Source organism: Medicago sativa, chromosome 3, assembly GCF_051527215.1.
Source record: "Medicago sativa cultivar Bolivia chromosome 3, Bolivia_mono, whole genome shotgun sequence".
NCBI classification, from domain to species: domain Eukaryota; kingdom Viridiplantae; phylum Streptophyta; class Magnoliopsida; order Fabales; family Fabaceae; genus Medicago; species Medicago sativa.
The window spans coordinates 61,077,501-61,104,647 of NC_140751.1; the positions used below are offsets into that span (position 1 = coordinate 61,077,501).

Below are 27,147 nucleotides of genomic sequence, written 5' to 3' on the forward strand. Positions count from 1 at the left end.
TTAATGTAAACTAGAAGTTTACATATGATATTAAGATTTTCGTTGGCAAGACTGGTAGGGTTATCCCGAATTCATTATGATGAAAAAATAGTTAAATTTTAATGGATTTGTGTTGAAGAGCCGGAAGATTCTTCAATCAAATAATTTTTGTGTCTTAACTTTTTTTTAAGGAAGTAGAAAATTTGAGGATTTTAGTCTCTCAATTTATGTAAATGTATATAAGGTGGTATTTTTGAATCCATACACCAAAAATGTGGATCAACTAAATGACATGTATGATTATTGTTAACTCACTAACCAGAAGTTTGTGAGATTATTCTGTCAACGAAATTTGACAAAGAGTTTATTTTCTAAATTTTTCAGAAAGCATTTGTTAAGTATCATTTGTCAATTGAAATTGATATTGAACAAGTGCTAGCATATACTCTTAAAAATGAACTTGAAGATCCATTCTTTAGACGTCTTAAGTTAATTGTGTGAATGATACTTATGAGACCGAACCTTCTAAACTCTACATTCAGAATCAACAATCATGTATGTTGATATATTGATTCGCATCTTGCCAACAAGTTATCATATGTAAGTCCTCCCCTTAATTTATAATTTATTTTAGGTTAACAACTTACTATTTCTCATCTAAGTAAATTTTTGGATGTGTTGTGTATAACACAATTGCTCCAATATAACGCACTTAGATAGATCTTGAAAGAATATTGAGAAAATATATTTGATATGAATCTGCATCTAATATAAATTGAAATGAGCCAACTTGTTTATAGCCTAGTAGGCTGATAATAAATTGATGGATTAATTTTCCCAATATTAGGGGGAGATCATAAGCAGCTGAAAAATTGAACCCGAAGTTCAAATAAAATATTCGAAAGGAAATGTTATTAACTTTGCAAAGTTAAGAAGTTAAAATAGTAGCTGCTAATGCTCCAAACAAAATAGATGTCCCTATCGGATAATATAATATTGCAAATGAGCCTCAACCATGCATGAAGCGTGGTAGACCAATCGGTTCCAAATATAAAAATCCTCAAACAAGAAAATGAGCTAATAAGAAAGATAACCCAAATGAGGATGTGGAAACTCTAAAGAGTCGTTTGACAAAATTGAATTTTAAGTTCCAGAAGAACTGACCGGGTACCTGAAATTTATGAAAAAGAAAGAGACCTCGATAAATTATACCAGGAATGAAATGTGATGGAACCAAACTGAAAGTAAACGTTGATTATGTTTTTGCATATAATATAGCGCTATATGTGATGAGTCATAATGAGGATCATGAGTTAAAGTATATTAAAGATTATAGATAAATAAAATATCTGCAGATGGAAAATGACAATTCCAGTGAAATCAAACTCGCTTTGCAAAGCTAAACTTTTTGGACTTGTAATTCGCACACTTGAACCTGTGAAGTTAATTAGATATATATGACTTTTCGCGCGAAAGAGAATTGCATTGATAAAAAACATACATGTAGAGTTTGATATGTTCACCGGAAGTGAGTTGATATTTCTCTAACGTTTATGTTTATGAGACATATTCACTTGAAGTGAATTCAAGAACTTTTCTTACTTGGTTAAGTTTAGTAGAACATGAAAGGCTCAATTTTTATAAAGATGTGTTACAATATATTTGTATGACTCAAGTGATAGTGACAAGTATATGAAACTCTCTGAAGGAGTTAATTTTCGAGAGATATTGAAGAAATGACATCATATGTCCATTTTAAGGATTTGAAAATGAATTTGTTATAATCGATTTTATGATGAAGGGTATAAATACTATTAGAACTCTTGAAGAGATTCTAAAATATTGATTGTAGAAAGATTTTAAATTAAATATGTTGCATACGCAAAGTTGGTCTGGATTGCAAATTTATTATTTAAATGAGATTTTTTGCATCAAGAAAATTATATAGAAAATATATTAAAATAATTTGATATGGTCAAATCTATTTGATTTTATACTAGAATGATTGCGATGTCACTTGATGTTAGTATAGATAACGTCCTCAAGAAAATGATAAACAACTTGAATTGGTCCTGAAGTACCATATCTTAGTTCAAACGAGGACATTAATGTATTTTGTTAATTATATGTATTGTGGTATTTTGTTTTTGTCACTATTAGTAAATACATGCATCGAAACAAAGTCAAGCATGTGTTTTGTATCTTAAAGAAACAACAAAATCAAGAAAGTGGATAATGCTTTTTTTTTTTATTAAGGATGATGATTTTACAAATACAAGAAAATTGTGGATTTCTTAAAGGGGTTCTTGCAACAACTCAATATGAAGAAACTTCTCAAGTATTGCTAATTTGAAGAAAACTACGAAGATAAACCAGTTCTTTCAACAAAGTCGCTGCATTTAAAACTTTGGAGTAACTAGAACAAATATTATTTGAATTTCTTTGCTTCACATATGGTTCTATTTATGAGGGGGAGACATTAATGTGTTCTGGACTTTTTTTTCCCTTAACCATGATTTTATCCCATTGGGTTTTCCTGATAAGGTTTTTAACGAGGCAGATTATCACACACAAAAAGAATATTGTACTATTTTTCCTTCACTAGAATTTTTTTCCCACTGGATTTTTCTCTAGTAAGGTTTTAATGAGACATATCCTCAACAGACATCCAAGGGGGAGTGTTATAAATATTAATAGTGGATGTCCAAATAGTAAATGGGTTAATGGGCGATACCACTCGGTTATTGGGTTTAGTTCATAAGCTACTCTATTTCCCTATAAATAACAGTCAGAAGCACATTAGTGAATGAGAATACTTCTCCTTATTCTCTCTTTTTCTCCTTCTCTCTATTACTATCTCTATTTACTTATATTCATAACAGAAATCAATATTTTTTATACATGTATCCTATGTGTAAATAAAGATTAAAAAAAAGTGTGACAATTATTTATTTATTTTGAAGGAGTGTTACAATTATTATTAACTATTGGAGTTAATGTGTCCTTAATTAATGATTAAGGCTTCATAAGACGATTGTTTAAAAAAAAGCTTCATAAGACGTTCAGATTCATGCATTGCTGAAAAGCGATGATTCATCGAATACCATGCTCAGAGCATATATAAGCCTTCTGCAAGATTCAATGGTCGTTCGACAGTCACAGAATAGTTGTATAAATATTATATTTTATGCAATATTACTTTTTATTTTCCATCATGGCACTAGTGAGAAGGTTGAAGTCGTAGTGTGTATGTAGGGATGGTAAAAAATCAATGGTGAGGGTGTGAGGGAGATACATGTTTTTTTTTAGAATCTTATTTTTGGTGTGGACCGTGGAGGGATTAATTGGAAAATTGCTTTTCTGACATAATAACATCCTAATAACACATGAAAAATTCTAAAATACCCTCAACGGTAGTTAACTATCGTTCAGAAAACCGGCAACAGTTAACTACCCCTGAGGCCAGCGGTAGTTAACTACCGTTGCGTTCTGCATTTAAACAAGAACAAAACCGTCAATATTCCCATTTTCCAGAAACACAACACACTCAACTCTCTCTTCCAAATTTCACCAAACTTCAATTGCACGAATTTAAGCCCAGTTTCTTCAATTAATTCACAAGTAAGTTCTTTTCTACCTATTTACATGCAATGTAGGTTGTTTAGGGTGTTAGTTTTATAATTTTAGCAAAATTTTAGTGTTTAGGTTTGGTCTGAAAATTACTAATCATGAGTAAATTAGATGCTTTGATGGATTGTTTATGTTGGAATTGTTGTTTAGAGTAAGTGTAGGTACAATGTAGTTGTTTAGATGTTCAAATAACACTAATTGTGCTAGTATTTAGAATGCACTTAAGATGTTTGATGAAATGACTAAGTGAGACATTCTTGCTTTTTTTTTTTTGCGTTATTTTTTTTGCAAATATGTTAAATTATGTAATGTATATATGTTATGATGTTTCTAAGTTTGGTTTTTTTTTTGTTGCTTTTTTTGGCAAGTTTGATGAATGACATGATGTTGTATGTTACATAAAGTTTGATGAATGCCTAAGTTTATTTTGTTATATGTTACTTTTGGTGTTGTATATAATGTGAGGGTTAGATCCATTGTTCCATGCCTTAGGTTGTGTTACCGTAAAAATATATAGTTTTGAGGAAATGGCTAAATACATTGTCCATTTATTTATGTTTTTTTTTTACAAATATGGCTGTGGAGGAGGACAAGCGGCGTATTAGAGAGGATAGAATGCGTAAAGGTAAAGTAGCTATGACAAATAGCCATTGGAAGGAGCTGCAGGCTCAAAACCCGTATGTTCCAAAGCCCCGGAGACGTAGGGACTTGAGGATAGGTGGAGATGGTTTGGGTTAAAATCACATATGGATTACTCCCAGATTGTTGATCCAACACAAGCGCATGAGTATGCCGTGTAACACCCCGTTTTCCCAACATGAAAATTTCATTTAAAATCAGAGTATTTTGATCACAACGGAATGTCACATACTTCAATTAAATCACAAAATGGATAATAATAATTATCCTTCAAATTCAACATCATGAAAAATCTTAAACTATTGCAGCGGAAAATAGTTCAACATTTAAAAGTCTTGGCACGCAGGCCTTATTGAAAAATCTCATAAGTTAGTTCATAAAAGAGACACGTAAGGAATAGAAGTAAAAGCAAGCCCCCATCCCGTTACGTATCAGAGCACCTAGACACCAACTGAGAGTCCACTCATGAACGCCTCTAATCTTTATTACCTGCACATTACCCACGGTCGAGGCAACATATACGCAGAAGGGGTGAGATTTCATAATCAATACATTAAGCATATAATCCAATAAAATGCATTTAACAACTTAAACATTAATAACATATCAACAATTAACAATTAGCATAATTTTTCATTACATAACAAATACAATCATCAATACCATTACTAATTCTCATCACAAATCATAATCAACTTAACACTCAACTTGACGACACAACTCATCCTTGACCATGCAACTCTATCAACTCGACAACATCTTGACAACTTAAACATCATGAACCTCTTGATATGCAAATGCATTTGGTACCAATACAGAGCATCAAGCTCCCAACCAACTTATATGAGCGTAATTAGGCTCTTCAGGGCATCAAGCCCCCAACATAAAAAGCTCCAGGGCATCAAGCCCTCAACAATCATGTGAATGACTAAGCATTCCAGGGCATCAAGCCCTCAACCAACTTATATGAGTATGCAATGGACTCAACTTCCAACAACTTAGACAACGACGTGTACAACTCATACGACTCATAATCATGGACAACTTCTTAAATTCCAACAACATAGACCGACTCATGCAACCTCAAGACACTAACAGTCGACAACAGAAAACAGCAGCAACATACAACAATTAACAACGCTTGAATGTGTTAACATTCACATAAGGAATTAATTACATCAATATAAATATCATAAAACATCATTATAGCATTCATGCAGCAACACTTCTAATTTTCAGTCACCATAACAGACTTCTGGAGCTTATGAAAGCATCCTAAACAGCTCTCTAACTTACTTCTAAGGTCATCTCAAGACTACACGTGCGAAAGGATCGCATCGGGACAATTTTGGGCAACTAACAGCTTATCTCGCAGTGGCGAGTAACTTCACTCGCACTGGCGAGCAAAGTGTGCATTCTGGGTTCCTACGTATTTACTCGCAGTGGCGAGTTATTCTGCTCGCAGTTGCGAGCTCACAGGTCACTCGCAGTTGCGAGTTGCATTGCTCGCAGTTGCGAGTTCTGGGTTCTAGCTCGCAGATGCGAGTGTTCTTGCTCGCAGGTGCGAGCGATGAATGTCAGTACGGCCAGAAACCTAAAAATCACAACTTTTCACCTATATTCATGATTCCTTCATCCAAATAGCATCTAATTATCATCTTAAGTCATATCTAAGGTCTGTATACTAATTTTGCATCAATCTAACATCTGTTCTTGATTTATTCATCAAAATTGATCCTAAACCTAATTCTCAATTCTCACCAAAACTTAACCTAATCATGCTAAATTCATCCTATAGAATTATACCCTTAATAATATTGAAAATTAGTCTCACCCTTACCTGGTTATGATGAAATCGCAGCTCTCCCTCTAGTTCTCCTCTTTTCTGACTTTTCTCCCTTTTTCTCCAAAAACGTACGTATTATGTTTTCTAACTTTTGTTGTCTATTTATCTCTCCTAATTACTCTTATCACTACTAATTGCTCATCTCACAACACAGCCCAATTTTTAATATTTTTATTTTATTTATCAAATCTTATTTTATTTAATAATAAAATAAGTCATAACAACATAACAACTTCACCACAACAAAATATCCCTCATAATTCAGTTATAAATCATATAACCCATTCAACTTCATAAATCATAAAATTCACACATATCAGTCATGAAAATCACGTAAATCATATATATAAATATATTTTTAAATAATCGAATAATTAAGACGGGCGTTACAACTCTCCCCAACTTATAGAATTTTCGTCCTCGAAAATTTACCTCAGATCAACGATCCTCACCCTCCGTCTGAGTACCAGATAAAGCAAACACCTTCCCACTAGCTTGAGCCTTCTTAGGTTTCTTGCACTGTGAACCCATGTGACCTTCTTCATTGCAATTAAAACACACCACATCATCATGCTTACACTCTATAATAGTATGTCCCTTTCTACCACAACGAAAGCATCGTTTCACCTCTCCAGTACAAGCATTACGCTTATGGCCCTCCTCACCACATGTGTAGCAAACAACCTCAGCATTAGTATCTTTCCTTCCCGGTTTCCTTTCATCATTCACCCTTTGACTATCCTTATCAGCAGGGGCATTGTAAGGCTTATAACGATTTTGTTGGTTCTTACTCTTCCGCTCATTCCTGATCTTGTAATGGGTTATAGTATCTTCTTCATAAATTCTGCAACTGCTCACCAGCTCGGAAAAATTACGGATCTGCTGATATCCAATGGCCCGCTTGATCTCAGGACGTAAGCCATTCTCAAACTTAATACACTTAGAAAATTCAGCAGTCTCAGCAGTGTAGTGTGGATAAAACTTAGCTAATTCCACGAACTTAGCAGCATACTCAGTCACCAACATTTCACCTTGCTTCAACTCAAGAAACTCAATCTCTTTCTTCCCGCGAACATCCTCCGGAAAGTACCTGTTTAGGAACTCCCTCCTAAACACAGCCCAAGTAACGACCGTATCATCTTGCTCTAAGTTAGGTAGAAGACTAACCCACCAGTCATCAGCTTCCTCAGATAGCATGTGCGTACCAAAACGCACCTTCTGATCATCAGTACATTGCATAACTCTGAAAATTCTTTCAACCTCCTTGAGCCACGTCTGTGCTCCATCAGGGTCGTACCTTCCTTTGAAAGTAGGAGGATGATTCCTCACAAAAGTCTCCAACATTCTCACATCAGCATTAACACCAGCACCAGCATTTGGATGTTGTCCCACAGCTTGGGCTACAGCTTCCAAAGCAGCAGCAATCGCAGCATCATTTCTTCCAGCCATTCTAGTCCTCTTATAACAGATAAAATTCGCAACCTCCAGGTCTCTTCTCTGCACCACACACAACAATTAGAATAACATAATAATGGTATTCCAACTGCTAAAGACACAACTCGACTCACTACTTGGCCGGACGGACCGACCTGCTCTGATACCAATTGTAACACCCCGTTTTCCCAACATGAAAATTTCATTTAAAATCAGAGTATTTTGATCACAACGGAATGTCACATACTTCAATTAAATCACAAAATGGATAATAATAATTATCCTTCAAATTCAACATCATGAAAAATCTTAAACTATTGCAGCGGAAAATAGTTCAACATTTAAAAGTCTTGGCACGCAGGCCTTATTGAAAAATCTCATAAGTTAGTTCATAAAAGAGACACGTAAGGAATAGAAGTAAAAGCAAGCCCCCATCCCGTTACGTATCAGAGCACCTAGACACCAACTGAGAGTCCACTCATGAACGCCTCTAATCTTTATTACCTGCACATTACCCACGGTCGAGGCAACATATACGCAGAAGGGGTGAGATTTCATAATCAATACATTAAGCATATAATCCAATAAAATGCATTTAACAACTTAAACATTAATAACATATCAACAATTAACAATTAGCATAATTTTTCATTACATAACAAATACAATCATCAATACCATTACTAATTCTCATCACAAATCATAATCAACTTAACACTCAACTTGACGACACAACTCATCCTTGACCATGCAACTCTATCAACTCGACAACATCTTGACAACTTAAACATCATGAACCTCTTGATATGCAAATGCATTTGGTACCAATACAGAGCATCAAGCTCCCAACCAACTTATATGAGCGTAATTAGGCTCTTCAGGGCATCAAGCCCCCAACATAAAAAGCTCCAGGGCATCAAGCCCTCAACAATCATGTGAATGACTAAGCATTCCAGGGCATCAAGCCCTCAACCAACTTATATGAGTATGCAATGGACTCAACTTCCAACAACTTAGACAACGACGTGTACAACTCATACGACTCATAATCATGGACAACTTCTTAAATTCCAACAACATAGACCGACTCATGCAACCTCAAGACACTAACAGTCGACAACAGAAAACAGCAGCAACATACAACAATTAACAACGCTTGAATGTGTTAACATTCACATAAGGAATTAATTACATCAATATAAATATCATAAAACATCATTATAGCATTCATGCAGCAACACTTCTAATTTTCAGTCACCATAACAGACTTCTGGAGCTTATGAAAGCATCCTAAACAGCTCTCTAACTTACTTCTAAGGTCATCTCAAGACTACACGTGCGAAAGGATCGCATCGGGACAATTTTGGGCAACTAACAGCTTATCTCGCAGTGGCGAGTAACTTCACTCGCACTGGCGAGCAAAGTGTGCATTCTGGGTTCCTACGTATTTACTCGCAATGGCGAGTTATTCTGCTCGCAGTTGCGAGCTCACAGGTCACTCGCAGTTGCGAGTTGCATTGCTCGCAGTTGCGAGTTCTGGGTTCTAGCTCGCAGATGCGAGTGTTCTTGCTCGCAGGTGCGAGCGATGAATGTCAGTACGGCCAGAAACCTAAAAATCACAACTTTTCACCTATATTCATGATTCCTTCATCCAAATAGCATCTAATTATCATCTTAAGTCATATCTAAGGTCTGTATACTAATTTTGCATCAATCTAACATCTGTTCTTGATTTATTCATCAAAATTGATCCTAAACCTAATTCTCAATTCTCACCAAAACTTAACCTAATCATGCTAAATTCATCCTATAGAATTATACCCTTAATAATATTGAAAATTAGTCTCACCCTTACCTGGTTATGATGAAATCGCAGCTCTCCCTCTAGTTCTCCTCTTTTCTGACTTTTCTCCCTTTTTCTCCAAAAACGTACGTATTATGTTTTCTAACTTTTGTTGTCTATTTATCTCTCCTAATTACTCTTATCACTACTAATTGCTCATCTCACAACACAGCCCAATTTTTAATATTTTTATTTTATTTATCAAATCTTATTTTATTTAATAATAAAATAAGTCATAACAACATAACAACTTCACCACAACAAAATATCCCTCATAATTCAGTTATAAATCATATAACCCATTCAACTTCATAAATCATAAAATTCACACATATCAGTCATGAAAATCACGTAAATCATATATATAAATATATTTTTAAATAATCGAATAATTAAGACGGGCGTTACAACTCTCCCCAACTTATAGAATTTTCGTCCTCGAAAATTTACCTCAGATCAACGATCCTCACCCTCCGTCTGAGTACCAGATAAAGCAAACACCTTCCCACTAGCTTGAGCCTTCTTAGGTTTCTTGCACTGTGAACCCATGTGACCTTCTTCATTGCAATTAAAACACACCACATCATCATGCTTACACTCTATAATAGTATGTCCCTTTCTACCACAACGAAAGCATCGTTTCACCTCTCCAGTACAAGCATTACGCTTATGGCCCTCCTCACCACATGTGTAGCAAACAACCTCAGCATTAGTATCTTTCCTTCCCGGTTTCCTTTCATCATTCACCCTTTGACTATCCTTATCAGCAGGGGCATTGTAAGGCTTATAACGATTTTGTTGGTTCTTACTCTTCCGCTCATTCCTGATCTTGTAATGGGTTATAGTATCTTCTTCATAAATTCTGCAACTGCTCACCAGCTCGGAAAAATTACGGATCTGCTGATATCCAATGGCCCGCTTGATCTCAGGACGTAAGCCATTCTCAAACTTAATACACTTAGAAAATTCAGCAGTCTCAGCAGTGTAGTGTGGATAAAACTTAGCTAATTCCACGAACTTAGCAGCATACTCAGTCACCAACATTTCACCTTGCTTCAACTCAAGAAACTCAATCTCTTTCTTCCCGCGAACATCCTCCGGAAAGTACCTGTTTAGGAACTCCCTCCTAAACACAGCCCAAGTAACGACCGTATCATCTTGCTCTAAGTTAGGTAGAAGACTAACCCACCAGTCATCAGCTTCCTCAGATAGCATGTGTGTACCAAAACGCACCTTCTGATCATCAGTACATTGCATAACTCTGAAAATTCTTTCAACCTCCTTGAGCCACGTCTGTGCTCCATCAGGGTCGTACCTTCCTTTGAAAGTAGGAGGATGATTCCTCACAAAAGTCTCCAACATTCTCACATCAGCATTAACACCAGCACCAGCATTTGGATGTTGTCCCACAGCTTGGGCTACAGCTTCCAAAGCAGCAGCAATCGCAGCATCATTTCTTCCAGCCATTCTAGTCCTCTTATAACAGATAAAATTCGCAACCTCCATGTCTCTTCTCTGCACCACACACAACAATTAGAATAACATAATAATGGTATTCCAACTGCTAAAGACACAACTCGACTCACTACTTGGCCGGACGGACCGACCTGCTCTGATACCAATTGTAACACCCCGTTTTCCCAACATGAAAATTTCATTTAAAATCAGAGTATTTTGATCACAACGGAATGTCACATACTTCAATTAAATCACAAAATGGATAATAATAATTATCCTTCAAATTCAACATCATGAAAAATCTTAAACTATTGCAGCGGAAAATAGTTCAACATTTAAAAGTCTTGGCACGCAGGCCTTATTGAAAAATCTCATAAGTTAGTTCATAAAAGAGACACGTAAGGAATAGAAGTAAAAGCAAGCCCCCATCCCGTTACGTATCAGAGCACCTAGACACCAACTGAGAGTCCACTCATGAACGCCTCTAATCTTTATTACCTGCACATTACCCACGGTCGAGGCAACATATACGCAGAAGGGGTGAGATTTCATAATCAATACATTAAGCATATAATCCAATAAAATGCATTTAACAACTTAAACATTAATAACATATCAACAATTAACAATTAGCATAATTTTTCATTACATAACAAATACAATCATCAATACCATTACTAATTCTCATCACAAATCATAATCAACTTAACACTCAACTTGACGACACAACTCATCCTTGACCATGCAACTCTATCAACTCGACAACATCTTGACAACTTAAACATCATGAACCTCTTGATATGCAAATGCATTTGGTACCAATACAGAGCATCAAGCTCCCAACCAACTTATATGAGCGTAATTAGGCTCTTCAGGGCATCAAGCCCCCAACATAAAAAGCTCCAGGGCATCAAGCCCTCAACAATCATGTGAATGACTAAGCATTCCAGGGCATCAAGCCCTCAACCAACTTATATGAGTATGCAATGGACTCAACTTCCAACAACTTAGACAACGACGTGTACAACTCATACGACTCATAATCATGGACAACTTCTTAAATTCCAACAACATAGACCGACTCATGCAACCTCAAGACACTAACAGTCGACAACAGAAAACAGCAGCAACATACAACAATTAACAACGCTTGAATGTGTTAACATTCACATAAGGAATTAATTACATCAATATAAATATCATAAAACATCATTATAGCATTCATGCAGCAACACTTCTAATTTTCAGTCACCATAACAGACTTCTGGAGCTTATGAAAGCATCCTAAACAGCTCTCTAACTTACTTCTAAGGTCATCTCAAGACTACACGTGCGAAAGGATCGCATCGGGACAATTTTGGGCAACTAACAGCTTATCTCGCAGTGGCGAGTAACTTCACTCGCACTGGCGAGCAAAGTGTGCATTCTGGGTTCCTACGTATTTACTCGCAGTGGCGAGTTATTCTGCTCGCAGTTGCGAGCTCACAGGTCACTCGCAGTTGCGAGTTGCATTGCTCGCAGTTGCGAGTTCTGGGTTCTAGCTCGCAGATGCGAGTGTTCTTGCTCGCAGGTGCGAGCGATGAATGTCAGTACGGCCAGAAACCTAAAAATCACAACTTTTCACCTATATTCATGATTCCTTCATCCAAATAGCATCTAATTATCATCTTAAGTCATATCTAAGGTCTGTATACTAATTTTGCATCAATCTAACATCTGTTCTTGATTTATTCATCAAAATTGATCCTAAACCTAATTCTCAATTCTCACCAAAACTTAACCTAATCATGCTAAATTCATCCTATAGAATTATACCCTTAATAATATTGAAAATTAGTCTCACCCTTACCTGGTTATGATGAAATCGCAGCTCTCCCTCTAGTTCTCCTCTTTTCTGACTTTTCTCCCTTTTTCTCCAAAAACGTACGTATTATGTTTTCTAACTTTTGTTGTCTATTTATCTCTCCTAATTACTCTTATCACTACTAATTGCTCATCTCACAACACAGCCCAATTTTTAATATTTTTATTTTATTTATCAAATCTTATTTTATTTAATAATAAAATAAGTCATACCAACATAACAACTTCACCACAACAAAATATCCCTCATAATTCAGTTATAAATCATATAACCCATTCAACTTCATAAATCATAAAATTCACACATATCAGTCATGAAAATCACGTAAATCATATATATAAATATATTTTTAAATAATCGAATAATTAAGACGGGCGTTACATGCCGGGTATGCAGAGGGTTTTGCTGGATATGATCGGATGGAGGAGGATGCTATGTTTTATTAGCCGGGGGAGGAGGCATCTTAGTATTATGAGACAGAGGAGGTGGCACAGGGTGAGGATGATGAGGATGATGAGGCCAAGGATGTGCAGGCAGAGGATGACAACGATCATATGCATGCGGTTGCGCTTGAGCCTGAGCCTGGGCAACGTCGTCATGATGAGGTGGCACATGTCGTGCCTATTGTAGGACCTCCCTTTCCTGGAGGTCCTTAGACTACGACATTGTTATCCGATTACGTGAAGCACGTGGCGATCCCTCATTGGGTGACGATAATAATGTAAGTGTTTAAATTTTTTAAATTTTAAAATGTTAAAATGATGTACATTATTTGAATGTTAAAATGTTTTACGTGATTTAAATGTTAAAATGGTGTACATGATTTAAATGTTAAAATGTAAGTGTTAAATATAAGTGTTTAAAAATTTAATAATTTTTTTTTATTAAAGGTTAAATGTTAGTGATTTTTTTATTAGATTTAGTTATTTAGTTATTAAGTATTAAATGTTAGTGATTTAGTTTTAGGTGATTTAAAGTGATTAAAATTTGTAGTTTTAATGTCTTAATTGATTTGATTTTCAGATGTGGTATGATCAGGAGTATTCCAGTGTAAATTCAGGGAGAAAGGTGAGAGAACTTTCTAAGCCGAAGGATACTTTGAGGTGGTTTTGGGATCATGTGGTGGCATCTAGCTTACATGATTGATATACACCGGGTATTCGAGTGTGACCCATGCCATGATACGTGCTCTTTGCGAGAGGTGGCACACAAAGACCAGTAGTTTTCATCTACCAGTGGGGGAGATGACGATCACATTGGACGATGTGTCTAATCTCCATCACCTTCCTATCGAGGGCCGCATGCTGGACCATGACACGGTAGTGGATCAGACACATGGGATTACACTAGATTGTTGGGGATGTCAGATGCTGCTGCTCGTGCTGCGTCAAAGAGTGAGTATGGTGCTTATATTAATCATCCCGCACTTAAGCGGCATTATGAGGAGCATCTGACAGAAGCTAGACGGCTGAAGGACCCACAGACGAGGGATGAGCTGCTGGAGAGGGATATGAGGAGGCAGTGGTGTGTGAGGAGTTTTCTTCTATATCTCGCCGGTAGTGCGCTGTTCACTAACAAAACGAACAGACACATCGACTTGATATATCTTGATTTTATGACGGACTTGAATGCTATTGGGAAATGGTCATGGGGAGGGATGACCTTAGCTTACCTATATGATTATTTTTATGATTTTGTCCGTATGTGTAACAAGACGATGGCTGGATGTATGACCCTTCTTATGGTAATAATTTAATATTTATCTTCATTTATTTATGAATTCATTTTAATATATTTTTTTGAAGTTTTTATAATTTTTTTTATCATTATGTTAGCTTTTTTTTTTCCTAAGTTCGTCTACATTTATTTAGGATTTTATTTTAATATTTTTGTGAAGTTTTTAAAATTTATTTAAGATTTAATTAGAATATTTATTTTTGTGTTTTTTTTTTTTTGCAGGGATGGATTTTGAAGCATTTGCCAGGTCCGTACTCAAGGAAGCAAAACAAGAGCTGGAAGTCGGACATATCGTGTGCGGGGAGATGGATTACTACCAGAGGGCATACATCTATGCACCATTACCGTACACGGCTGGATCGCTTAGAGGTGGATGACGTGAAGTGGTCTACATATGATGATCACAGAGCGGTGCGCCCTTTTCAGCTTATTATCACTTACTCGGGATGGCTGATGTGCGCGAAGGAGAGTGTGTACCGATATTCACCTGAGCGGGTTGTGAGGCAGTTTGGCTTTGTACATGACATCCCCAGACATCCGTTAGATGTCCATGAGATTCCTAAGGAGATGATGGCTAATGTGTTCATAGACCCCCCCGCGGTTCTAGAGTGATTGGGGACAGAGGTGTGATAGACCATGGGAGCATCAGCCTGGCTACATAGCTTGGTATGCCAAAGTCTCTCACCCTCGGATTATCCCACCTGATGAAGGACCTCCTCCCAGGCCGGTGAACCAGAGATGATGGCTAGAGAGATGCCTGACACATTGACGATCATCAGGGATGTCATGCAGATATCAGATAATGTTGTGGCCATGAACGCCGAGATGACTAAAGAGGAGTTGGTGCAGGAGATGATCCGGATTGGCAGTATTGGTCACCCTGCCCTTATGTATAGGATTGCAAGGCAGCGCGGGGGGTATAGGCATCGTAGGCAGCAGAGTTGATTATCATTAGGCTTTTTTATGTACATTTTGACTTTGATGATGGTGATGTATTATTATGACATGATTTGTACCATGTGATATTTCTATGACATTTTCGTACCTTTTATATTATTTATTGCGTTTTGTTTTTATCATGTTAAAATTATTTTTACTTTCTATATGTTTTAGAATTGATGAATTTGAAATTGGATGAAAATGAGTGAAAAAAAATGTTCAAAATATTATGTATAAACATGTTCAAATGTGGGGGGAAAAGGGAAGGAGAAAGCTGCAAAATTTAAACCAGGAACGCAACAGCAATTAACTACCGTTGGCTGTAGCGGCAGTTAACTACCACTGGGGGTAGTTAACTGCTGTCGGATTAGCCAACGGTAGTTAACTACATCTGGGGGAAAATTGGTATTTTCCATGTGTTATTAGGAAACTTTTTATGTCATAAAAGCAATTTTCGATTAATTGTGGGTTGAGATTTGTTTAGTTTCAACAACATTACTCTTTACACTTCAAGAAATGCAAGACAAAATTCGAATTGATAAAATATAAAAGATATGACATTGTCAGCTGTCGATGTAAGAGAGAAAGACAAAATATAAAAGAGATGACATTGTCTGCTGTCGACGTGAGAGCGCAAGACAAAATATAAAGAGATGACGTCTTGACCAGACACACTGTGGATGACTTTTTTTTGAGAAAATTAAAGGTATTTGCAAGCTAAATGCTTGGCCGATGATGGGTGACATCTTGTGATCCGATAAACCGGGAGATGATACTTTTGACATTCTGTTATCCGACAAACCGGGGAATGACACTTGGGGAAATTGAATGTATTTGTAAGCTAATTGTTTGTGGAACCTGCCACTTGAAGTATGTTTGATTGGTGACATCTCTAGGCCAGACACACTGGGGATGACACTTTTTGAGATACAGCTAAAGCAAGACTCAGGGTGATTAATACAATCATGTATAAATGATGTTGTGTGCATGTTGTATATGCATGAATGTGTATCAAAGTACACCAAAGTAGTTTGGGAAAGTGGGTAGCGAAGCTCCAAGAAAAGATTGAGAAGCCAACAAGATTCAGAAACCATATTAGCAACACCTCTGTACTCGGCTTCTGCACTGGAGTGAGAAAGTGTGGGTTGTCGTTTGGAAGACCAGGATATGTGAGGTTGTCACCAAGAAACACACAATAGCCATAGGTAGAACGACGGGTGTCAGGATATGGACATCCACCCCAATCAGCATCAATATAGAAGATAAGTTTCTCAATAGGGGATATATAGAGATGCAAACCATAGTGTAGGGTGCCCTGAACATAACACATGATGCGTTTGAGGGCAAGCATGTGGTTAGTGCAAGGGGCATGCATATGAAGACACACTTGTTAGACATCATAAGAGATGTCAGGCCGGGTGAATTTATATTTTCTAATTTTTATTGTTTGTCATAACATATATTTCTTTAATTTTCTATCACAATTTCCTTCCATTTTATCTCATACCAAATTACTACTTTTTTCTTTTACTACTTAACAATCTCTTCTTTTCACTTTATATTCTTTCCTTTTTTTTTTCTTTTATCAATCAAACGAAGTGTCAAGAGGACAAAGACTAAGTTGTCCCAATTTATTTTTCTCAGGATTAAAAGTTGCATTTATTTTTATCAAAAACTAAATTATGTATTGTGAAATGTCTCAGGTTCTAAAATGAGCTTTATTCTTTAAATAAAACTATGGAAACATACACAACATTTTTTTTTTCTCTTTTACTAATGAAACATGCACAAGATTTAATAAGGAAATGAAAACATAATTGCATTCCATTTTTAAGGAAAGTAATAAAAACCAACCTGACTGATCATGCCCTATGTTAAATTAAAAAAAGAACATAGGGCATGATTAGTCAATTTTATCTCCTATAGATTGCTCTATTTGGATGAACAATTACAAATATACTACTACTAAACAACAAATTCTGGTCCTCGTGAGCTTAGTTCAGTTGGTTGGTCAATGCATAAAATATGTAAGGTCCGGTGTTCGAATCCCGACCACCAAAAAAAAAACAACAAATTCGGAAGAAACATAAATGCAAAAATATGAACTAAACCAAGCCACATGAAGGTCGGAAGAAACATAAATGCAACATAAATGCAAAAATATGAACTAAACAGCCACATGAAGGTTACACTTGAGCGGCTAGTTCCAAATTTAGGAAGGAAGAGGTCTAGTGTACGACATGAGAGTTGATACACCAATTCAATGCAGTTGGTGCGACAGAATAAAGTAACCACTAAAACCAATGTGTTGATGATACACCAATTCGAGAACTGAGAGAGGATAATCCACAAAAGTGTGTCGACCCCAAGGTTATCAAAATCGGGACTTTACTTCAAGTCGAAGGGGAGTAGCAAAATCGGGACTCGTAAATTCGCAATTAAAATCGAAGGATTTTACTCAAGGACTTTTGTAGAATCGATATAGGATAGCAAAGTCGAGATCGTAAAATCGCAATCAAAATCGAGGATTCTACCAAAACAAAAATAATGTTAAATATATGTTATAAATTGCATATAATCATAAATGACTAAAGTTCAAAGTCCTCAAAATACATATACATAAATGACTCAAAGCCTAGATACAAATATTCTTTAGTAGGCATAAAGAATGAAGGAAAGTGTGGGGGAAGTGAAAGAATGAAATTTTTTTGCCTTTAGGGTATTTACAGAACCGATAATGGATCCAAACCGGGTCAATTTACGAATCGGGTCAAAAATTGACCCTTATCTAAAAATGAACAAAATCCTTCAAAATCCTGCGATTTTGAACGGATTTCACGATTTTGTGCGATTTTATGCGATTTTGATAGGATTTTGCCTGTTTTTGGAACTTTGCTATGGATTTGAGTCGTTGAAGTTACGCAAAGTCGCAAAAACCAGGATTTTAGGACTTAAGTCGCGTTTTTGATAACAATGGTCGACCCCAACAACACCAGAAATATGAAAGATATATTTAGTAGTTGGGAAGCTCATGTCAGCTGTGAATGCAACTGCATGACAAAATAGAGATGTCAAAAACAGTAACATTGTTATGGGTGGTGGCTGGAATGGGTTAGTGTTTAAACCTTGATATCTCATTGCAGCTAAAGGCACCAACAAACCCATCAGAATAAAATAAAGGTCAAATGTATCTAAAGATCCTTTAAGTTTTTCGTTTTTTTCAAAGTGGTCCTTTAAGTATCAAAAGTCCCAAACAAGTCCTTTTAGTTTTTGAATCGTTTCAAACAAGTCCTATTGTAGATAGCATAGTTGGTAATTGCTTCCTTGAACTCATCTTTGGTACCAAATTTGGCTCCTAATTTCCACTTAAAATTAGTCATCTTTTTAGGCATGGCAAATGGTGGATAATGCTCTTTGTTGCTATCATCCGAATCATTACCATCATCCTCTAAAAGGACTTGTTTGAAACGATTCAAAAACTAAAAGGACTTGTTTGGGACTTTTGAAACTTAAAGGACCACTTTAGGAAAAACCAAAAACTTAAAGGACCTTTAGATGCATTTGACATAAAATAAACTTTATACTTATGCGTAATCATTTTATTTTGATTGGAGAAAACAAAAAGAGAACAAAAGTGTATATATATATATATATATATATATATATATATATATATATATATATTTTGGAAAGAAACAAGATCAAGATCATAAACAACAAAGAATAGGGTAAAGAGAGAATGTACTGTCTGTTACTATATAGTTCACTTCACGCGTATTTTGTATCCCTTTGTATTTTCTAATGTCACATCTCATATGACAGATTTTTTTTTTTGAAGTTTAATCCATTTTTTCTTCTTCATGCTAACCGATAACCCGTGACACTGGTTAACAAAGTAAAAAAAAATTAAATTGAAAATACTTTTTTATTTTTTATTTTTAAAGAGTTGACTACACAATTTCAAAAAAAAATTAAATTGAAAATACTTTTTTATTTTTTATTTTTAAAGAGTTGACTACACAATTTCTAATGCAATAATTACTATATTTGTCTACTTAACTGGTATCCTCGATGGTTAGCATTTCACTTCTTTTGTTTTATCCGTTATTTCTTTTTTGATCGATCACTTTGAATAGTTTAAGGTATATAATGTTTGAAAAAATATTGAATAATTTTATCGAATCAATTCAAAAATCAAAAACACAAATAGTAACTTTGTAGAATTGTTTTAGTCTACATAATTGATTCGAGTAAACAACCAAATTAGTCGGTGTTTTTATAAGTCATTCTCAAATTATTCTTTGACTCTTAATATTTCAAACAAGTCTTTGCCTTTGTCAAAAATTTCTTAAATTGGTCTCTGTCTTTATGTTTTTTTCACTTGACGAGAGACTTAATCGAGAAATTTTTGACAATGACAAAGACTATAGTTTGAAATATTCAAAGTTTTCTGTAAGCGTATCTTTCAGGATCATCTTACAGATTTTGCTGGAGTATAAGGTCAACAAATCCTGACCCAACTTTTGGTTTAATGATTTTGACTGTTGGGTTGAAGCAGATTGAATATGCTCTCTAATAAACATAAAAATAAAATCTTATTTTTAATATTAAGATGTTGCATAAAATTTTATGCACGGTATTCTTTGTTGTTGATAAAATCCACAATCTCTAATTAAAAATTTTGAAGTTCACCTTTGGATCCTGGTCATGAGGTGTTAGTATAGTGTAATACTAATACAGCATACTACAAAATGTGGACTACAAAAGAAAATAAAAAGGAAATGGACATTCTTTAGTCATTACAGAGTTAAATTTTAAGGGAGTAAATAGGCAATTTCCCCCCGAAATTGCAAGGTTTGTCAAATATCCCCCTGTAGTTAACGAAACATCAATTACCCCCCTGAAATTGCATAACGTTAATCAATTTACCCCCTCCGTCAATTTTTCTGTTAACTGTTTACGGTTATGATCAATTACCCCCCTGAAATTTTACACTTATGTGCAAAATGCCCCTGAACTTGAAAAATTAAAAAAAATTGTGGAAAAATATTAAAAAAAATTAAAAAAATTTTGGAAAAATGAAAAATCATTAAAAAAAATTGAAAAAAAATATTAAAAATTCTAGAAAATTGAAAAATTAATAAAAATGAAAAAAAACGGTAAAAATTAAAAAAATCTGGAAAAATTAATAAAAATAAAAAAATCTGAAAAAATTTAAAAATTCTGGAAAAATTAAAAAAAAAATCTGAAAAAATTTAAAAAATCTGAAAAAATAAAAAAAAATAAAAAAATGATTAAAAAATAAAATAATCTAATAAAATGAAAAATAATGAAAAAATTCTGGAAAATAAAAAATATTCTGATTAGTATATGTCGAAATTTCGAAATTCTGGAAAAAATGTATTTTTCGAAATTCCGAAATTTTGATTAGTATATATGCCGAGCTTAGGTTTTTACAGTGTATTTTTTCCCTTATTCTCGGTTTATAAATACCCAAAAATTCCCGGAAAAAATACTAATGAAAATTTCAAAATTTCGAAAAATACATAAAAAACCTAAGCTCGGTTTATAAATACACATATTTTTTCCCTTATTCTCGGTTTATAAATACACAAAAATTACCGGAAAATTTTTGAGAAATACTAATGAAAATTTCAAAAATTTCAAAAATTTTTCATTAAAATTTCATTTTTCCAGAATTTCATTTTTATTTTCGAAAATTTAAAATTTCATTAAAATTTATTTTCCAGAATTTTTATTTTCGAGAATTTCCAGAATTTTTATTTTCCAGAATTTCATTAAAATTTAAAATTTCGAAAATTTCATTTTTCCAGAATTTTTTAATCTTTTTTATTTTTTTCAGAATTTTTTCATTATTTTTCATTTTATTAGATTATTTTATTTTTATTAATTTTTCCAGATTTTTTAAATTTTTTCAGATTTTTTTTTTATTTTTATTAATTTTTCCAGATTTTTTTCATTTTTATTAATTTTTCAATTTTCCAGAATTTTTTAATTTTTTTTTTCAATTTTTTTTATTGATTTTTCAGTTTTCCAGAATTTTTTAATTTTTTTTTAATATTTTTCCAGAATTTTTTCAATTTTTTTTAATTTTTCAAGTTCAGGGGGCATTTTGCACATAAGTGTAAAATTTCAGGGGGGTAATTGATCATAACCGTAAACAGTTAACAGAAAAATTGACGGAGGGGGTAAATTGATTAACGTTATGCAATTTCAGGGGGGTAATTGATGTTTCGTTAACTACAGGGGGTATTTGACAAACCTTGCAATTTCGGGGGGAAATTGTCTATTTACTCAATTTTAAGGTTGTTTTATTGCATGGAATTATATGGAAAGAAACAAGCAAAAGACGTTAACAAAATATAGAGAGTCTATGTGGACAAAGTATAATGTAAGCCAGAAAAATGGAAGGAAAGGGCTTAGGACAAGGAAAATTGTACACGTGGGGAATCCATTCCCCATAGGTTGGAAACCCAACCACTTTCTGAGAAACATAGCAAAAGATAATGTAACTCAGAAAAGGTCAAAATAATAAAGGACTTACACCCAACGACTTTTCTTTGATACGCTTTGAAAATATCCTTCTTTAGCAAAGTATATTAAGTAATTAATTTATTGGGCAGAATAGAAATCTTACAAAATATTTCAGTATTCCAGTTGGCTTGGTTCAATTAGCAGGGATATTGTATATTATATGCAGTGGCAGGGGTTTGAATTGCAGACACCCTACTTCTCGACATTTAAAATGTGCGAGCTCTAGACACTAGACTTGACAAAAAAAAAACTTACAAAATAATAGATTTTGCCGCGATATAAAGTCAACAGTAATAAATATAACAAAAATAACCCTCTCATTTTCTTTCTTAAAAATGATGTTGCATAAAGTAAGTCGCCACCTAAAAAAAAATTAAGTAAGTGGTTATACATTCGATTTAAAAAATAAATATAACAAAATAACCCCTTTCTTTTTGTTAAAAATGATGTTACATAAAGTAAGTCTGCAGTTCACCAAAAAAAAATCACTTCGAATGTCCAACGGTAGTCACTTTGGTACCGATAACATGGTAAAAAAATGATATAATTGTTTGTGTTCTGGACCGGGGTTACGCCCAGCATTGTCATCCTTATAGTCGCCCTACATTGAGGTTCACAGGAAGTCTCCATGCATGTCGTTGTATAGGTGCATTGTGCCGAGTAGCAAGCTGCTAGCAGACTCGAAGGTTAACAGTGTCACTCTTTTTGGTATGCGTCTTTGTTACAAGACTATTTGTTTATGTATATAATTGGGTCTTAGTGTATCTGCAACTATATGAAAGTCTAGGAATGTTGTATTTTGAATTGTAAAAATATCTAATTGTCACTTTGAAATTTTGGTTGATGATAAGAGTTTATAAACAGGTTCTGATTTTGGAAATGTTGAAAATACTAAGGTTATTATGTCGAAATTTCAGTACACATTATGTTGAATCGAAAGTTAGTTTGGAACTTGCTTATATGTATATTGTTTGGTCATGAAACTTGTTGAACTATGACATATTAGTTCGTGTGTCGAATTTTGGGTCGTGACAATTGTACTATAATAATTTTTTTTTTTTAAATAATTGTACTATATTGAATTGAATACGATTGATTGAGCGCTAAATTATATAGCTGTTATTCTCATAGCAGAGACATGAAAAGGAAGGGAAAGGCTAGCAATATGCTAACTAACTGAATAACCTGCAGACTAACTAAGTGTTGTAGACTCAGCTTAGAGTTGACATTCTTGAATGGTTGACGATCGAGAGGTATGGTGAAAGCGTCTACTAGCTGTTGAGTTGTAGACATGTTTAGAACCTTATAAAATCCCTTGCTAACTAACTAACTTCTATTAACCGACTCTTAACTACTTTAATTTTCCAGTATTTCATACTCCCTCGGGTCCTATTTATAAGAAAAAGTTACTTTTGTACTTGGTATATAATATAGACCAAATACATCATTTATGCAATGAATCAAAAAAGTTAAATGTTTCTTATAAATAGGATAATAACAGATTCGGATCCATTAGCCCTGATGTTTTCTACTCGTGCGCATGGTGAAGGGAACAACAAATAAACTTCGGGGAATAGATTCTCTCTATTGAAAATTCCTAATGTTTTCTCATTGAATCAATCTCCACTATCAAATGGTATTCTCAGTGATGATTTGATGATTACTGCACTCACATTGTGAAGATTTGATGTTAAGGACTGGTCCACACAACTGATTCACACGAGCAAGGCCTAACAGTTTGACGTTACCTTGGTGCAACCTTTACATGGTGCATCACCTTGAACCTAACTGAGCTCACTACTTGAGACAATGTCAATAAGGTCGTAAACCTTTAAAAGGGAAGGATAGCCATTTCTGATATATATCAATTAGGATTGGTCAATATAGTTCTTGATATCAGTGATCGTGAATTTTCAATTTAGGGATATATTGGAATTTTGTTAAATACTTGACAAAACTGCATAATCTCTTGTTATTTAGTGAAATCGATATTGGATTTTACAAGGTGGATGTGCTTGGAATGGATTATTTGCTTCGCTTCCACATATTACTCAAACATTGCATATTAGTAAAAAAGAAGTGTTTCAAAAACCAGTTCATTTGAACACTTGGAACTTGAAAGCTCCATAGTTGCAAATTGCAAATATAAGGGGAAATATATGGACCGTGTAATCATTTACATCACCCGAAGAATTAAAAGTAGGCATAGTATTCTTTCTGAATACCTCTTCTCACCTCTGGTAACAATACTTTGTCTATGTTTTTTTTTCTTCGTTTTTATGTTAGATTAATACTTGTTTTCGTAGTTGATTTGTAGATTTGTTAAATGAAATGATTGGTTCAGCTGTATTGGTGTGTAAATAATGTATATAGTATGTCAATTACCAAGTGGAAACAAATATAAAATCAACATTATCACATATCCAAATGATAAATCAGAAAACTAATCATAAAGGGAACAATCAAATTTGAGTGCATGTACAAATTGTAAAGACAGAAATAAATGCAGCAAAATCTTACTTCGAAAGCAAGGAGACAACCAAAAAGAATCACCCCAACGGTACGAAAAAAACAGGTTGCATAATATTGCTTGATGTTTGCTGAACCCTGAGTAATACATGTATTAACTATAATTTTACGAAACAGTTGCAATGAATTGTAAATTCTTCTTACTCATCAAGAACAATGACAATTTGACAAACCAACTATTAAACCCCTAAATTCTAAGAAAAGAAAACCATAATTGCAAAAACTAAAATAGAAGGCACGAAAACTGATCAGATGTAAGTGAATGAGAAGCAGATAAATATTTTTAACCAAAAAACAGGAATGAAAAATCAGTTAAGTCCAAAAATCGCAGGTTTCAGACAATTTAGTCCTTAGATTATCGAAATTTCAGAACGACTTGTGATATTGAAAATTCTAGACACTGTAAGCAAGGTTGTCAAAATCGGGACTTTACTTCAGGTCGAAAGGGAATAGAAAAATCGGGACTCGTAAAATCGCAATCAAAATCGAAGGATTTTACTCAAGAACTTTTGTAGAATGGATATAGGAAATTGTAAAATCGCAATCAAAATCGATGGATTTTACCAAAAAATAATAATACTAATTATATGTTATAAATGGTATATAGTCATAAATGACTTAGTTTATAAGAAATCGTAAAATGGCAATCAAAATACATTGATTTTGCTTATTTTAGGATTCTACTATGGATTTAAGTCGTTGAAGGTGAAGAAAATCGCAAAATCCTGAATTTTAGGATTTAAGTCGAGATTTTGACAACAATGACTTTAAGGACTTTTCTAATATGAGATCCCAATCTCATATCAATTAGGATCGGTCAATATATTTCTTGATATCTAACGTGATCGTGAATTTTCAATATCAGGGATATATTGGAATTTTTTTATATACATGACATAATTGCATAATCTCTTGTTATTTAGTGAAGTCCATATTGGATTTTACAAGGTGCATGTGCTTGGATCGGATTAGTTGCTTCGCTCCCAAACATTGCATACTAGTGAAAACGGAGTGTTTCCAAAAACAGTTTATTTGAACACTTGGAACTTTAAAGCTCCATAGTTGCAGATTGCAAATATAAGTGGGAATATATGGACCATGCAATCATTTACATCACCCCTGAGAGTTAAAAATAGGCACAGTATTCTTTCCGAACTGAAATGATTGGTTAATTAGCTGTATTGGTGTGTGTTAATGTCTTGTATTGGTTATTTGTGAAATAGAACTTCTCATAGCTGTATTGGTGTGTGTTAATGAAGCAAATGATTGGTTCATTTGCTTAAAATCTGTAATTTAGAACCCTCAGATTAATTTTGTTTATTAACTTTGTTTCATCTTCACTGTAGATTTACTAATGATGTCCTTTTTGGATAGTACATACATGTAATTGTCACTTGTTATTGTCATTATCAATTTTAGTTATGTTTGTATATTGTGCATTGAATCCTGCCAAGGCCGGTCCCAAGCCCGGGTAAAATGGAGAGGGTTGTGTTAGGCCTCGACAGCCAACGTAAAACTTTGTCGAATCTCTATGACATGGACCAAATACGAAATAGTGTGAATGCTAGGTCGTTGCCCGGAAGCAACGCGCTGTATGGCTCGAGTACAGTGTCAAATGAGCAAGGGCCGCTGCATCGCCGCCTGGATGTAGTGAAAAATAAGCAAGGGTTCCCACATCTTCGTGAACGGGTGCGGGTAAAGAAGCTAGTTCATGAGAGTAGGATTCGTTTTGGAACTTGGAATATAGGTACTCTTACGGGTAAATCTATGGAAGTAGTAGACACTATGACTAGGAGGAGGATTAACTTTATGTGCCTACAAGAAACTAAGTGGGTGGGGAAAAAGGCGAGAGAATTAGATAGTTCAGGATTTAAGCTTTGGTACACGGGTGAAGTTAGATCGAGAAATGGGGTAGGCATCATTGTGGATAAGGAGTGGAAGAAAGATATTGTGGATGTTAAAAGGATAGGAGATCGGATTATAGCCTTAAAGTGTGTAGTGGAACAAGACACCTTTAACGTAATTAGCGCTTATGCACCTCAGGTAGGACTAGAAGAACACCTTAAAGTAAAGTTTTGGGAGGAGCTAGAAGGATTAATTCAGGATATTCCATTAGGAGAAAAGATTTTTCTAGGAGGGGATTTGAATGGGCATGTAGGGAGGGTTTCGAGAGGTTTCGAGGGCGTGCATGGGGGGTATGGTCTCGGGGAGGTAAATGCGGAGGGAAATTCCATCTTAGATTTTTCATCGGCTTTTGATCTTACAATAGCAAATACGTGTTTTAGGAAAAGAGAGGAGCATCTCATCACTTACAAGAGTGGGGCCTCTTGTTCTCAGATCGATTTCTTTCTCATTAGGAAAACAGACAGGAAGATCTGTTTAGACTGTAAAGTCATACCGGGAGAGGGCTTAACTACCCAACATAGAGTAATGGTGATGGATGTAAGGGTTAAGAGGAGGGCAAAGAGAAGAGACCGTAGCGGGGCTCCGCGAATCAAGTGGTGGCATTTAAAGGGTGACAAACAAAGGATATTCCAACACAAGATATTAGAGGGAGGTTTCAGGCAACCACATGGAAGCGCTAATGATATGTGGGAGAGGATGGCTCATGAGATTAAGAAGGTGGCAAAAGAGACATTGGGAGAATCTAGAGGTTTTGGACCTAGGGGTAAAGAATCTTGGTGGTGGAATGAC

The 27,147-nt window shown here is 34.7% G+C and overlaps 2 protein-coding genes across 2 annotated transcripts; both read right to left on the bottom strand.

Moving 5' to 3' along the window:
• Positions 1 to 6,414: 6,414 nt before the first annotated feature.
• LOC146938847 (uncharacterized) lies at positions 6,415 to 7,588 on the bottom strand. Its single transcript, XM_085757875.1, has one exon. The coding sequence runs from the start codon at positions 7,541 to 7,543 to the stop codon at positions 6,533 to 6,535; it is 1,011 nt and encodes a 336-aa protein (XP_085614001.1). The 5' UTR covers positions 7,544 to 7,588; the 3' UTR covers positions 6,415 to 6,532.
• A 2,121-nt stretch (positions 7,589 to 9,709) lies between these two features.
• On the bottom strand, positions 9,710 to 10,838 carry LOC146938848 (uncharacterized). Its single transcript, XM_085757876.1, has one exon. The coding sequence runs from the start codon at positions 10,836 to 10,838 to the stop codon at positions 9,828 to 9,830; it is 1,011 nt and encodes a 336-aa protein (XP_085614002.1). The 3' UTR covers positions 9,710 to 9,827.
• Between the last annotated feature and the right edge of the window lie 16,309 nt (positions 10,839 to 27,147).